The 15,824-nt window shown below is 37.2% G+C and overlaps 1 protein-coding gene across 1 annotated transcript in view; it reads right to left on the bottom strand.

Moving 5' to 3' along the window:
* Ptprq (protein tyrosine phosphatase receptor type Q) overlaps window positions 1-15,824 on the bottom strand; it is a 180,351-nt gene that overhangs the window by 144,546 nt on the left and 19,981 nt on the right. The window contains exons 10-14 of the mRNA XM_059245319.1: window positions 7,279-7,459; window positions 5,758-5,919; window positions 5,476-5,655; window positions 4,763-4,870; window positions 4,296-4,577 (exon numbers count right to left, since the gene is read on the bottom strand). Coding sequence (XP_059101302.1) covers window positions 4,296-4,577; window positions 4,763-4,870; window positions 5,476-5,655; window positions 5,758-5,919; window positions 7,279-7,459 — 913 coding nt within the window. The remainder of the gene's footprint in view (window positions 1-4,295; window positions 4,578-4,762; window positions 4,871-5,475; window positions 5,656-5,757; window positions 5,920-7,278; window positions 7,460-15,824) is intronic.

Raw genomic sequence — 15,824 nt, 5'->3', positions numbered from 1 at the left:
AAGCTTCATGGGCTTTCTTCACCCATTTTGGTACTGGGCAATCATGTTGGCCAGACTTTATGGGTGTAATTTTTGGTATTATCAGGAGATACAAGCTAACAGTAAACTTCCTGATCTTCTAGCCCTTACAGTATTTCTTCCTCTTCAACGCTGTCCCCTGAGCCTTAGGTATGGCAGTGTTTTGTGTATATATTCATTAGGACTGGTCCCAGAAGGCACCATGCAAAGGTGAGAAGCAACCAAGAGTCCTACCCAACTGTGATGCCTATGAAGTACATCAACAATCGTCACGGCACAATAACCTAACAGATGAAGTAGTGGCACAAATACCTTGGTGGTAACCAACAATACTCTAAATGGACTTAAGACCCATTCAACAGGAGTGATACCATGCCTAGTATAATCCCTACCAACCATCTGTAAGCATTTGTCCTTACACCTACAGGTAAATGTAATCTTGACCCCTCATCAAGGAAACTCCTCTTTGCAACAAATTGAGATTACTGCAGAAATCCACAACCAATCAATATGCAAATTTGCAGAGCCTAGTCCCAATGTAATTATATTTTAACTAAAAATATTACTCTTTTTAAAGTAATAATTTTAATTAAAACATAATTACATCATTTCCCTTTCCCTTTCAAAAAGGAAAAAAAAAACCCTCTAATTATAAGGAGGGGTAAAGCTATTTAAAATGCTGTGGAAATAAAGCTTTAATGTAGTAAAACTTGTGACTTTGAAAGACACTTTGCAAAGGTGTCCTTCGGGCATTGCTTGCCTATCATCAGTAATCAGGACAAAAACATATCCCTGAACTCAGCATGACAGCCTTTATATTTTATTCATTCATCCTTAGGAGATAACCAGAGCTGAGTCTTCAGGCAGAGAAATGACTCACTGATTTTGGAGAGTGAAGATACACTGAGAATTTTCTCAGCTACTGTTCAGAGCACTCCCAATGGTAGCAGCAGCACAATGGTGCTTACCAGTTGGAATAAACTGAATCTATTCAAAATCTAGAAACAAAAGATAAAATTTGATTTGTGATCATAATAAAAGATGTTATTGCAACGATGTCAGAAGACAGTATGCTTGGTATATAAAATTGTGAAGTATGTAGATAAATTTAAAGATGCTCTTCATTAATACATAAAAATTCATAGAGTTCTGTTCAAAATTCTGGTATACGGCTGTGTCAAATTGATTAGTCATTATTTCCCAAATCAGAAAAGTTCAAAATATTTACTTAAAGACTTACCATAAAGAAAGTTACATGGTAAGAAGGAAAGAGACTCTGTCTGTGCCATCAAAGGAGTCATTCTCACTGGTTCTTGTTATTTTGGTGATTACCGTACTGTACTAGGCATAAGAAAGCTAACCTCGTTTGTAAACTGCCCGTTCTATAATGAACACATACCTACACACACCCAAACTCATTCATGCATATGAACACGAAATCAGCCTGGATTGACCTCCCCTACTGGAACTCCACGTGTTCCTTCCAAGCATAAATAAACTCGGGTTCTCTAAACCTGATGAGGCTCTTGAACAGATTAGTTCTCTTATTTGTAATTAGCAGCATTATCCTATCAATGAGTTTTCACAACAGTTGTACATAGAGCTTCACTGAAAGCATGGGTCTTTTATAAAAAAAAAATCTATTTTTTAATGCTATTATTAAATTCTAAGAATAGACAGATAGCTGTTTTGAGCTCATTTGTTTTCAGATAGTTTCCTAGAATCTTACAGGACCCCTCCTTCTTCTTCTGCCAAGGGAGCAAAAGCTGGTAGCTTACCAGGAGCCTGGAAACCTCTATGGTGTCACTCCACTGTCTTCATCTAGACAGATGGAGAATGTGCAGGAGACCTAGAGACTACTTCTACAGGGGGTGGGCCTCTCGAGCATTAAATACAATCCTCCATGAGTGAGGTCTCCTACTTCCCAGAAGGCTGTCAAGCCAGCCTAGTGTGACCCATCAGAACAGGTGGGCCAGAAAGCTCAGGGGTAGGTTTCCCCATCCACATTGTTATTTCATAGCGTTATCAGGAGCTTAATAAATGAACCCTGAAATGGGGCTCAGGGGACCTACCATCAAGCCTGAGCTTTATGTTATCTGTGGTGATTTATTGGTCATTTTATTAAAATAGTCCCACCTCGCCTTGTCTGCAGAAAGTTCAACATGTTTTCTTAAATATTTTCTGGAACTGAAATTCTCTCGTTTAAAATTACATCTCAAGTTAAATTCTAATATTCACTTATCCCTGCCTTAGAAATAAGCTCATAAGACAGATAATGGAAAGGAAATTAGCGTGCTTTACGAATACAAAGTAAAATATCACATATCTGCAATGTTCAGAAAACATTTTTTATAATCCATCATTAAACTGTGGTGTCCTCAATATGATAGTTACATAAGAAGTAAAATATCTGATAAGCATCCTGCTTCTTCAAAAGTCACAATAGAGTGAAACTTTATCATTTTCTTCCTTGTGCTATGTAAAATTCAGATAGCCAACAACCACTGTGAACTAAGAGATCCTCCTCACATTTTATACTTTTTTTTTCCAGCATGTAGTTTGAGAGCAAAATGGACTTTATATGACTAATGGGGTTGGTTTCAATTCCAGCTTTATCACTTGCCAGCTGGCTAGCCTTAAGCAATTAAATTCCCACCAATTAATATGAACTGTAGAGGGAAAGGAAACCATTTCCTTCTATACTGCTGTATGCAAAATAGATTATGGAACATTGTATATGTTTGCTGAATGAATGACCCCCTAGGAGCCTCAGTTTTTCATGATGAAAAACAATAACTCGGTGCTGTACTCTACTCTAGAATTAAGATGATAACTTACTTGAAAGCCATGAACAGAAACTGTGACATGTATATAACAGGCATTCAAAAAAATTTAGCCCAATGTAAGTAAAACGAGTCACAAAAGAACAATTATCCTTCTTCTAAAAAATTCTGCCTTTAGGCTCAATATTTGTAAGAGCAACAAAGCATGCCAATGTGTAATTTGATATCAATTAAGTTTGGTTCAAGGGTGTAGCAGCTCTTCAAAGCTATAAAGAACTGCTTTTGTCACTCTTAGTCCTGCAGTGGTAATTATGACCGTCATTCTGTATCCACAATGTTGTGACATTTCCTCGGAGTAAATCTGTGCAACAATCTCAAGAGATTACTCTCAGTGAAAGTATACTGTCTTACTAGATTTCTAGATTTTCAAGGCCAAGGACAGAACTTCACATTTGTATCTGACTACCCTAAATGGGGTTGCCCATAATTGGCGATTTGTGACTTCCAAAATGAGAACTTTCTGGAGTTCAGACAGTAGCTAGTCAGTGTAGGTTTATTTATTTCAATGTGCAGATGAAAGAGTAACTTTACAACTAGATCTCACTTAGCATAAATTGCAGATTTGCCCTAATAGTAATCACTCCAATATGTGTTCATGTCACAATGGAAACAATAAACCAAGATTATCTGGTAAAATGTTTGTCTTGTGCTAATTGCTCATGTACCACTGAAACTGTGATACAAATGGCTTTTTGCTTATGTTATTTCTGTTAATTGGGGTATGCCTACCACACACGTACCTCTACAGGCCTATTCAACAACCTCTACAAAATTCTTCCTCCTATTTACCCTCAACATTAAAACCCAAGCTGAACTTCACCTGCTCCCTAAGCACTGTCCTATCACACACATTTGTGCACAAACTCTGCATTGCTACCTTTATACCCCTTTTAGAATACAGGAATCCAGTCTTCTGAGTATCTCTGTGTTTATCTAAACTGATAACAAGTAGCTACTCAGCCTAGAATCTAGTCTTCTGAGTGTCTCTGTGTTCATCTAAACTAATAGCAAGTAGCTACTCAGCCTAAAGTCTGCAGACACAATGGATGAGTCTTTGGTATTTTTTTTTATTAAGAAAATTTTTTATTCATTTTATATACCAATCAAATTTCCCTCTCTTCCTTCCTCCTGCCACTCCAGTCTCCCCCCCCCCACAACCCATCTCCCATTCCCTCCTACATGAAGGCAAGACCTCATTTGAACAATTCGTGGATTTTTATTAAAAGATCCTTTATATAGGAAATTAATTTTTAAATTTTTAAACAGCTCAGCCTTTCCCCTATATTTTTGCCAGAAAAAGTGAATAAATTTCTTTTACACAAAAAATAACAATGAGGGTTTTTTTGTCTCATAAAAATACAAACATTAAATTGTCAACTATGTTTACTACATAGCTAAGAATTATTAAGCAAACAAACAAAAACACTTACTTACCAGTCTCTGAAGTCCTTACAGAGAGGAATGAGGATGACTGATTGCCATGGCCAAGTCTGGTATATGACCGGACAGAAATATTATAGAGGGTGTAAGGTTTTAGGTCACTTAAAAGTATGGTTGTTGTTGAGGTGTTCTTTATTAGCAAGGTGTCTGCATTTTGGTAAAGCACCTCGTAAGCAATAATAATCCCGTTAGGCTTCTCAGGTGGGGACCATTTCAAGCTCACTTCACTTGGAGACACATCAGTTACTTTGACATCTTGAGGTGATGATTCTGGCTCTGGGAGGGATGGAACAAACCTTTTAAAACATGTTATTTTTCATGCTTATTGTTCTAGACACTGAAGCTTCCATTAGGTAGAGGCATCAAGAGAACAATATCCTTTCCTTTCTTTCTTCCTTCCTTCCTTCCTCCTTACCATCCTCCCCACCTTTTTAAATTAAAAATACACTGCATATTCTTACCATCTTCTGGAGTTCTCACAAAGATGTCATTTTCTTCTGACAAAGAACCTTCACCAACAAGAGTTGAGGCAGCTACTCTCATTTTGTATCTTGTATATTTCTTCAACCCTAAAGGACAACAGAAAAAATTGTTTAAAATCTTCCAAAAATAACATTCTTAGATAAGTGCCATTGACCATAGGGCTAACGTGAATAGTTTATGAGACTGGCTCTCTCAGTCAGATTCCATATACTCTTAGTCTCCCAAATTCCTGGAGCTTCAAGGTTTTCCATGCAGATGATACCAGAGGACTTTCCTGTAATGTTAAGGCAATAACCTAAAGCTTAAACAAAAAAGAATTTTTGGCACACAGCAAGGAAAATTGGCACACACACACACACACACACACAGAGTCAACTGAATTGTCTCAGCTGATTTTCATGTGAATTCACTTGTTCAAGTCTTCAATATGGAATTATTTTCATGCACTATGTATGCTATTTCTTATGTTAAGTGTATTTCTGTGATAGTTGTGACAATGCCTTTTTTATTTTTGTGAATATATTTTGAAGAAATACGTTGTATCATTATTTCCATAAACACTTCTAAGATATCCAAGAATCACACATCAACAAAATCTGGAATGTGTCCTGCAGCATTTAAGGTGGATAGAAGTGCACACTTTCTATAAGAGGAGGAGGAGTTCGCAAAGAAACAGGACGTTTCCTTCTACCTGTAATGAGAAAGCTGGTATCTACAGTAGTCATCTGGAATGCTCTGTGCGTATCCAACTCCATTGCATAGATTGTATAGTGAGTGATTTTCCCATTGGGATATTCTGGAGGATCCCAATATAGCAAAATAGATGAAGAACTAATATTTTTATAGTTTATAATTTGGATGGGGCTTGGCACTTGAAAAGAAGAATGAACAATTAATAGGAATGACGAAGTAAAAGGGTTAATCACATGAATAATACTTGCAAGTAATTGTTTCAAAGGAAAGGCATTTGTACCTTGCTCACGTGTCCTAACAGTGAGAACCGTTGGTGGTCCTTCGCCCATGATGGTGAAAGCAGATACGCTAATCGTGTGCTCAGTGAATGGTACAAGCCGCCTGATGACATAAGACAGCTGTTCAGCAGTGATGTCAGTAATATACTGATTCTTGGTGGTTACTATTTGAAATCAACAAGAAAAAAAAGATATTTGGCTCTACAATCAAAATTATTTTTTCTCAATGAAACCTAATAATATGTATTAATATCTTTGTACCCTCTCATATGCAGAATAGTAGACATACAATTTGTAATAAATATGAACATTTTATGAATTCTAAAGACTCCCCAATATCTATAAATATCTTGTGGTTTGTAAGTTGTTATATAATGTTTTATAAAATGATAGCAGTGTTTTGAGAAAAAAATATATAACTTCCCAAGACTGGCTGAAGTTTTTCTTTCCTGAAAGAAAACACTAGGCAACAATATAAGAAGGAAACATTATAAATCAATGCTAAGTATTAATTGTAGAATTCCAGAAATGAAAGTTTTATTTGGACTCAAAATTCATTATACATTTACTAGTCCCAGTGGTTCCTCACAGCAAACATTCTTGCTTAACATTTAACTGACACACGCATGTGCCTGCAAAGAGGTCTGAGATGTTTACTTTATTTATAAATTTTGCCTATGAGTTTTCAATTAGAAACTAAGCTAAATTTGAAATATGTAGGGAGAGCAGCTGTATTAGAACCTGTGTGTCCTTTAGTTTTTAGTGTTGCCCCAGTTGGCTTTGTAGAAGAAACATAAATCCACAAAAGAAAGATGTATTGATTGCAATGTAGTTTCTTTCACTAATTCTACCATGAACAGAAGATCATAAAACTTTTATTTTGGAATGAGGCAAATACCGGATCGTAGAAAAGGCAGTGAAATAGCTTGCTCTTCCCCCCTAACATTAAAAAAAAAGAAAGAAACAGTACAGTCCTGTGTTATCTCATCACATACCTTCAATTCACCATATATTACATTCTCCTTTTAGAAACAATAAGACTCACTGACCCCGAAGAGCAAGTCTGTATGCTAATGACATCACCACATCCCAGGGACACCTACACCTGTTTATTACACTGTGCACTAGAGTTGTAACTTTCTGACCTATTTACCTTTAGTGACATTTGAAAACCTATTCGTCAAAAGCTGCAGAGACTGTGAGGCCTGTAAATGATTTGAAGATATATTAATCCCTCCCCATCACACCTGCTTTGGCAACTGTAATAACTGATTGTCTATGCAGCTTGGCTAGAGACTCTGGGGTGCTACTTTCTCTAGGAAGAAGGTCAAATGGGTTAGAAAGGGCCAGTTGCTGCTTGTGTGGCATTTCCATTTGTTTCATGAGGCTATCCGACAGTTAAAAAGAAATATCTGATTCCAGCCCACGGACCATTAATAACATGGTTGAACTCTGAGCTCAGGTTCATACCTCTGCTAGCTGTTGGTTTCAATGACTTCAGAAAGAATTAAATTTTTACCTACCAACTGGTGAACTCAGGTCTTCAGCTCTAGTCCGGCCGGTAAAGTCATTGTATGGGTGGCTGTTATAAATGAATGAAGCCAGAGAGTGCAGGTCCGGAGAGATCTCTGCTGAACCCTCATAAAATCCTATCATTGGTTCCATCAGGTTCATCATTTCTGGAGACATGGGGTTGTTTATATACTGCAATTAAAAGTCAGTATTGACAAAGAATGAAAACTCAATGCTTCATGACTTAAAAGTTTGTCACTTGGGAATTACACATTTATAAGAAAATAACATTTCTATATGTATTGTGTTCTTACTCTCCAAGATTTTGTTCTCAACTAAGTCCCTGCACTGTGGTAACATATGGTTACTCCAGTTCTTATTAGATTGGTACTGTATTTGGGGGGGAAAGGAGGTATTAGTTTCAGACATGTGTTGTTTTCTGCATGGTGTAATTAGATATTTTCATGATAAGTTTTCATATCTGAAATATTTTAACTTCTCATCCTACAGATAATGAGCATCCTGAGCATATTATTAAATGCAGGGGTATTTTTTCCTTATCTGAGCATCCTCGTTTGTATATTACTACTGAGTGGCTGGCTATCTGCTTACTATCAATATTAGTGATGCCATAATTTATCTTTAATCAAATGAATTACAAACAAAAAGAAACTTTTAACGCAATAGATTTCAAGCAGGGTTCACAACACACCTGTCCATAGTTCTAAAGTAACTGTCAGTAACTGTCCTCGTTCCTACATTCCACAATCAAATCCATACATGTCAAATCCACCATGGTAACAGACACTGCAGTGAAAATATCAGAAGCACATTACAGATGTATGTAGTAAAGGTGGCGATGGGGACAGCTTGATTTCATTTTCCTTTGTTAATCCCAACGCAGTATAACCGACAAAAATAGGATGCAGGAAACCTGAGGGTCTACATAAAATGCTAACTTTGAGATGAATGTTAACCACTAATACAAAAGGTATTGCTTCAAGAAGGTTAAGAATCACAGCAACATGTGGACTTTGGATTCTAATTTGAACATACTAGCCAACATAGGCATTAGAGATGAGCGGGAACATTTGATTATAGTGTAGATTAGATGATGCCAAGACAATATCAGTAGTTTTCCTAGTTGTAGCCAGGGGATTATTAAATGGTTGAAAATGCCCATTCTCTAGAGATCCATGCTAGGTAGACATAAAGAGCAAGAGTGACATAAAGTCTGGAGTTCGTTTATAAATACGTCTGCTGCTCAGCACCAATGGGAGCCAGCTGAGGGAACATTCAGAATGGTGCTAGTTGCTGAATCTAGAGAGTGGGCTGATAGGGTCTTGCCATGCATTTTTTTGTCCACCCCACCCCCATACTTGCTTGAAATTTCCAAAATAAAACTTTTTAAAGAAAAAAATAAGTATTGAAAAAAATCTGTTTTAGTGAATGTCTTTTTTGCTTCCAAACTCACTTCTAAAAACCCCCTTTAAAAGAATTTGTTCTATTCCTTACCAACTAAACACTCTTATGCTTTCAAAATTAATCATCAATTAATTATGTGTGCTCTGATTATTCTTATGTTCTAGGACATCTGCCTCTTAGTTACCTTATATATTTTGGTATATTTTACCACTGGAGGCAAAACTAGTTTTTTTTCTCCATTATAATTAATTTGTTCAGTATTTTTAAAGTAATAGTATTAGTAGATGCTCAAGAAAAAACTCAGATGATAAAAAAATTAGAGTAGTTCAATTAATTGAAATATCTACAAAATGTGTAATTTAAATGCCAACTTTTCTGATAGATTAAAAAAAATGAGGAGATGATTTAAGAAAACTTCCAGCCTCCAAAATAACATTACTAAAATAAAATCATCTAGAAACTAGGAAGATAACCAAGGCAGTGAAATGCTTATTGCATAATCATGAGGACCTGAGTTCAGATCCCTCCAGCACCTACATAAACGCCAGGCAGCATGGTAGCCTGCCTGCAAATTCAGTGCTCAGAAGGCCGAGACAGGAAGTCCTCAGAACAAGCTGCCTAGCTGGACTAGCTTTCTAAGCAGGCACTGGGGGCTTTGAAAAGATCCTACCTCAACGAAAAGAGTGAAAGAGATTGAGGGGGGATACCTACCACCAACCTTGGACCTCAACAAGATTGTAAACATAAACATGCTTCCATACACATGTGAACATGCATTCACACAGCACATGCTAAAAATAAATAATAATAATAATAATAATAATAATAATAATAATAATAATAATAAAAAGAGAGGTGGGTGTAGTATGTTTACTGATCAGCCAGCATGGTCAAAACTGTGAGTCCTAGTTCAGTGAGAGATCTTGTCTTTAAAACTAAGATGATGTCTCCCATAGGAGAGAGTCAATTTACTTTAAGGGTGTGACTTCTGGTAGGACAACAACACTCCAGTACAGGTCTTCACACCCTGAAATATATGGACAGCGCAAACTGGAGTCAATGGGTTATTAAATGCAAATAAATAAATTATAGACATGAAGTTGGGTACGGCAGTGACGTGGGGGTAAATATGGGAGGAATAAAGGAAAGGAGTTGGGGGTGAATATGACCAAAATACATTGAAAATCTCAATGAATTAATAGAAATGTTTTTAGAACTAAATGAATAAGTTGGGAAATACATCCTGATATCAATCTCTGTTATCAACTTTTAAACGAACATACATGGGAAGGCTCACCCATAACATGAACACACACACACACACACACACACACACACACACACACACACACACGCATACACAAATCATCCTAAATCTTGGCCACAAAAACGTTTTGGTGAAAAGTAGAGGACCCCTATATGACCCTCATGATAGTATAAATAAATTAACAAAGAGAACCTGTGGTAGAGCAAAGTAAAGATCTTTTGTCTTCTTACAGCTCATTTGAGCTCTGACTCTACAGGGAAATGGGGGAAGACATGAACCACAAACATGTAATTCAGAAAACACTCTGGTATTGTAGCCAATAGGCTATGCTGGAACCACACAGCTGTTCCCACTATCAATCATTTGCCCTGGAAAAATCTACCATAGAGGAAGCACTGTGGATAACACCATGAGGCAGCACAGGGAGCTTCCCCTTGAACTGTGATTTTGCATTAAATCTCTCAATAGTTTCTACCACATGTCAAATAAATTTTGGTGAGCCAACCATAGCATCCCAACAATTAACTAAGTTGAGCATACCTGTTGACAAACTGCCATTTTGATGCAAGAGTTGCCATGAATGCTTTTGATTCTGACCCTCACCCCAATTCTAATTGTCATTGGAAACTCCACTTCAAACCAGGGCAAGGAATTGAACTCTGGCTTCCTATCAACCCAGAGTGTTATAGATTATCATTGATTTCTCCATGCTGAGAATAGTTCTAGCACGTTGTCTCTTTCAAAATGGCATTAGGTTAGATGTTAGGCTCTTCCAGAGAGAAAAGAGTGAATTTTAAGAGCAAAATTGAGTAGATGCAATTAGACTTTTAAAAAGTGTAAAGGGGCAGAGGGAAATAAGTAGAAATAAAGGGACTAGAGTGGAAAAAGAAAGCCCAATGCAACACTCACAAGTCTGATACCTACTGAGTGCAAATGACTGGCCATGAAAATTGTAGGCTTTCTGCATTAGGTAAATTTGTTACTGGTCTTATGCTGCCCTGAATATTACAGAATGTTTAGTAGCATCCCTGGCCCCTACCTACTAAAAGTATATTCCCAGTTGTTACAAGGACAGTGTCTTCAGAGGTTACCCTATGTTTAAAAAGAAAAGCAAAGTTGCTCCTAGTTAAGAACCATTGAATTAGGGAATGTCACAATTCATCAACATGAAAGGCCTAGCATATGTTACAGAGGAATCCTTGGAATTTATGAGAAAGAACTAGAAGTCTGCCGAGTTAAATTCCTAATCCACCTGAATAAACCAACTTGATTTTACATGTAATAACCTTCATTGCAACAAGTGGGATTTCTATCAGCTTAGGCTCACTGGGGTTCTGCTGAATTGAATTTATGGAATGTCTGACTTCTTAAGAGATACTCCTATTTCAGTACATCATCTGTGTTGCTATTTTTTAAAGAAGGAGTAAAAGGAAAGTTTATAATTAATATGTTTGAAAGCATCCTAAAGGATGCTAACTCTAGACATTACCCAGGTGAGCAAACGCTTCAGGCTTTAATCAGGTTTGTTCTGTCTGTGCTCAGTATACTCTTACTAAAGCATTCCTAGCTACTCAGCCTCCTCTGTCACAACTAGTCAAGCTCTCTCCTCAGGTTCACCAGGCAAAGACACTGATATCCTTGAGAAAGGAGTAGGATAAAAGATATCATTAATATTGATCTCCGAAGTCCGTAATGTTAGCAACCAAGTTGATGACTACTAGAAAAAGATGCCTCAGGCCCTATCAAAATGTGATACTCCACTAAACATCATTTCATGGAGGGATGACTATAGGGGTCTTTAGGCTTCAGTCCAGAAAGAATGAGGTATCCAAAATTTTAATTTTAGTATTTGTTTTAATAGGGGAAAATTTACACTAATGGAGAAATTAGTTCTGCTTGGTGTGGTTCCAGTTTAACTCAGTATAGAACACAGTACTCAGTTTGGTGAAAGGATCGTTGTCACACTACAAAATACACATAGGAGATGGACTTGGTAGAGATGATCTGGAAAGAACTAATGAGAAAGGAAAGCTATTGCTTACGAAAACTGTCCATCCACAACAAAAAGTCAAATCTGCATTTATTATTGTATTAATATATAGATAGCATTTTAAGATACCATGTGTCAAATAAAATACTGAAAACTAATGCCATGTCACTTGACACACTATGAAATTTCAACTTCCTTCTATTGTCATATGATCAAGTCAATAAATCTAGCAGAGTAGGTTAGATTGTATTTTAATGGTTTCAAATCCCCAAGAGCCACTATAATAAATAGTACAGGTCTAGAAAGGACAACAGGGAGCAGGACTCACTAGTAAACATCACCAAGCAAATATCTCAGCCTCAAACATAAAAGAATAGGAATGTTTTAGTCGTTTATGTATATTCTGGGTTTATCAGAATATATAGAACCTCATAGTCACAAAAAAAGTCACCAGTGTGCCCATATTGAACAATGCTCAATGTTTTAGAGTTTATTGTCTAGGAACTGCTTATCCCTTATCATCACAGTTGGTGAAACACTTAGTTGGTGTTGAATTTTCAGTTGTTCATTAAAAATATAATAGATGAGATTTAAATACATGTTAAGAAGTTGAATAAAAGTCCTCAAGCTCTGGTATTCAAATTGCAAATATATTTTTCAAATGTTTTTTAGGTATCAAATCTAATATCCTAAAGAGACATCATATTATTTTGATAATCCTTATTTATAAGTAACAAGAAAGACACAAAGGGACAGTAGGAAAAAATTCCAATGAAGATCTTAAGACCAGTGAGACAGAGCATAGAATAGCTTTGCTTCTATATAATTTTCATCTTAAGTGTCCATGGACTGTGGGGAAAAAATGGAATAAAAGGAATGATAAAATATTATAATGACAATAGCAATGTCCTGTCCCTACTTTTCCTTCTCCTGACTTGTTCCTAAGAAGCATTTTAAGCATTTCTTGTTTGAGATCTTTGTTTATTTCTAAAATCACTGAATAGGAATATGTTCTGTCTTAGTCTTCTTTACCATCTTTTGACTTTTGGCTATAAGGAGGGGCTAGATGGCATACAAACACATACATGGATGTATGTATACATCTTCCTCATCAGTTCTCAGATCTCATGTGTTTACTTTCATTAAATAATATACTAAGGGCCAGAGTGTATGTGAAATTTCCAGCGAGAAGCCTCTCAGCTAGCCACCCATCATCTACCTCCTTCTGATACGCTTTATATAATCTCTTCCCTCTCCTGTTGCTGAGACGGGACCCGTTCCTGTTACAAAGGTGATAGGATGCGACCACATGGCATTGTACAGACTTTCCTGTGCTTGTTTGATGAAGTAAAAGGCTAGACTGAACAGACCTAGGTAAGAAACTGTAGTATCTTCCAGAAGTGAAAGGTGGTACCAACTAAGAACAAAAGTCAATGAGAAGCCAAGGCCCTTAACACTACAGCCAAAGGGAAATTAAATCTGTTAAAACAATGAACAAGCCTAGAAGTAGACGCTTTTTCAGCCAAGCCTCAGGATAAGACCACACCCCAGGGAACCCCTTGACTGCAGCCTTAGGAGACCCTATGCAGAGATCTTGGTTAAGCTATCTCTGCACTCTGGCTGTCAGAAACTGCAATAGCACAGGTGTGCACTATTTAAAACTGCCGAGTTTGTGTCACACAGTCACATAACAGTGGGAAACTAACATAATGGGACAACAATGAAAGTCTAGGAAAGAAACTGTAACACTGAGTGAAGGTGGGAACACAGGGGTGAGACAGAGACGCATTAGAAATACACTGTGAAGGTAAAAACAGCTGGCTCTGTGACTACTGAATACTAAGGAGAACGTAAGTGGAAGAAGACCTCAGTATTTCAAATATTCATGAATGGAGGACAATAGTGCCAACGTTCTAAAAGAAAAGGCACACAGTGTCATTAATGTTCATTTTAAAGTCTTCTCAATCATTCTTCTTAAAAAACAAGTTTTAAAACCAAATCGACCAAGAGATGAAGTAATCCTCAGCCCGTAGCTTGGTGCTCAAGCTTTAGGTCAGCCCCTCTTCAGACAGAGTCTTTGTCACATGAAAACTATTAATTTCCCTACCCAGATTTCTTCCGGTAGCCTGTAGACTCTTCACATGCCATTATCATTTCTGTTCTACAGTCTCTGCTGCTAGGATCCCAAAGGCCTGCTTCCTACCATCTTGTTATTCATTGAGGGGGGGGGGAGTTGTTTGGTTCGGTTTTCTGTTACTTTGTTTTACAGGGGTGGTGTTTAGGCAGCTTGAACCCTGGAAGAATTATACCAGGTAGAAATTTACAATATCAGAAATAAAAGGTAGAAAACAGGAATACAAGGAGGAATCAGTGATTGAAAATACAACATCATTTTTAACAGGGGCTATATTCAGGGTTCAATGGTGGTACACACCTGTAAGTTGAAGACCTGATATCAAAAAAAAAAAAAAATCAAGATGAAGTACTGAGATGTAAGAGTGCTGAGAAAAAAGAGCTCTCTGAAATATCTCTATGAATATGCTAGAAAATAGTAAGGACATTTGTTACCTTTGCTGTTTTCTTTAATCATTTAAATCCAAAACATTGAAAAGTTGCAGTATATAAAAGCAGAGGAAATATTGAGAAAAAATGGTATAAAATGCTGTACAGTAAGGGGTAGAAGGATGAATTTAAGGAAAAATATATATTCTTTTAGAGAAGAAATGCATTAATATCATGAGAATTGTTAAAGATATTCAACCCCTGTATTTGACACTGAGGTCACATGTAACTCCTAAAAAGATTCCAAAGATTTAAAGTGCTCTTGAGACAGAAGCGGAGGTGAATGGGAAGAGAGAGTGCCTAACCTGAGATATACCCATGACAAGAAAACAAGATAATCAATGAAGATATTAATTCATGGATTTTTATCTGTTATGCTACACTCCTATCCCTGTAAAATATGTGTGTGGATTATAAAAGGGGAAGCATGAATTGGCAAGATCACTCCATTGGTAAAGCAACTGCCTAGAAAGCCTGATTGCCAGAGTTCAAATACTCAGAACTTACTCAAAAAGCTGAGCATGGTGGCATGCATCAGTGTTCCCAGTGATGGAAAGAGAGGAGGCAGAGTGTCTTAGGGTTTCCATTGCTGTGAAGAGACACCATGACCATGTCAATTCTTATAAAAGAAAAGCATGTCATTGGGGTTTTGAAATGAAAATTACATTATCATCATGACATGACATGGTGGCATGCAGTCAGACATGGTGCTGGAGAAGTATCTGAGTATCCTACATCTTGTCTTAGAGGCAACAGGAAGTGGTCTCTCTCACTGGGCATTGCTTGAGCACATATGAGACCTCAAAACCTGCCTTCACAGTGACACACTTCCTCCAACAGGGCCATACCTACTCCAAAAGGCCACACCTCCCAATAGTAAACTCCTGGGCTAGCCATCTTTGCTCACATAGCAAAGTTCTGGACCAATGAAAGATCCTGCCTCAAACAAAAAAAGGAGAAGTCACATAAGGACTTCCACTGAGTGCATGGCACATGTATGCCTTCAACCACACATACACCTCACATATAAACACACACACACACACACACACACACACACACACACACACACACACATTTAAAAACATGAAACTAGAAATTCTTTATAGTTTGACTTGTCCAAGGTCACAGTTGTAAAGCACAGCAAAGGCAGGTCAAAGACTCAAGGCCCCTTGGTTTAGACCTTCTGTTGTATCCTCCACCCCATATCAATGTTCCAAGATGAACACAGTGACCAATCACATGAGGAAGTAGAGTACCTGAAATGAATTTGATGTAACAAGAAGTGATCCCTTTACAGAAATAAGAATGGA

This window comes from Peromyscus eremicus, chromosome 18 (assembly GCF_949786415.1).
Source record: "Peromyscus eremicus chromosome 18, PerEre_H2_v1, whole genome shotgun sequence".
NCBI classification, from domain to species: Eukaryota; Metazoa; Chordata; class Mammalia; order Rodentia; family Cricetidae; genus Peromyscus; species Peromyscus eremicus.
This window is presented reverse-complemented; position numbering and strand designations above follow the sequence as displayed.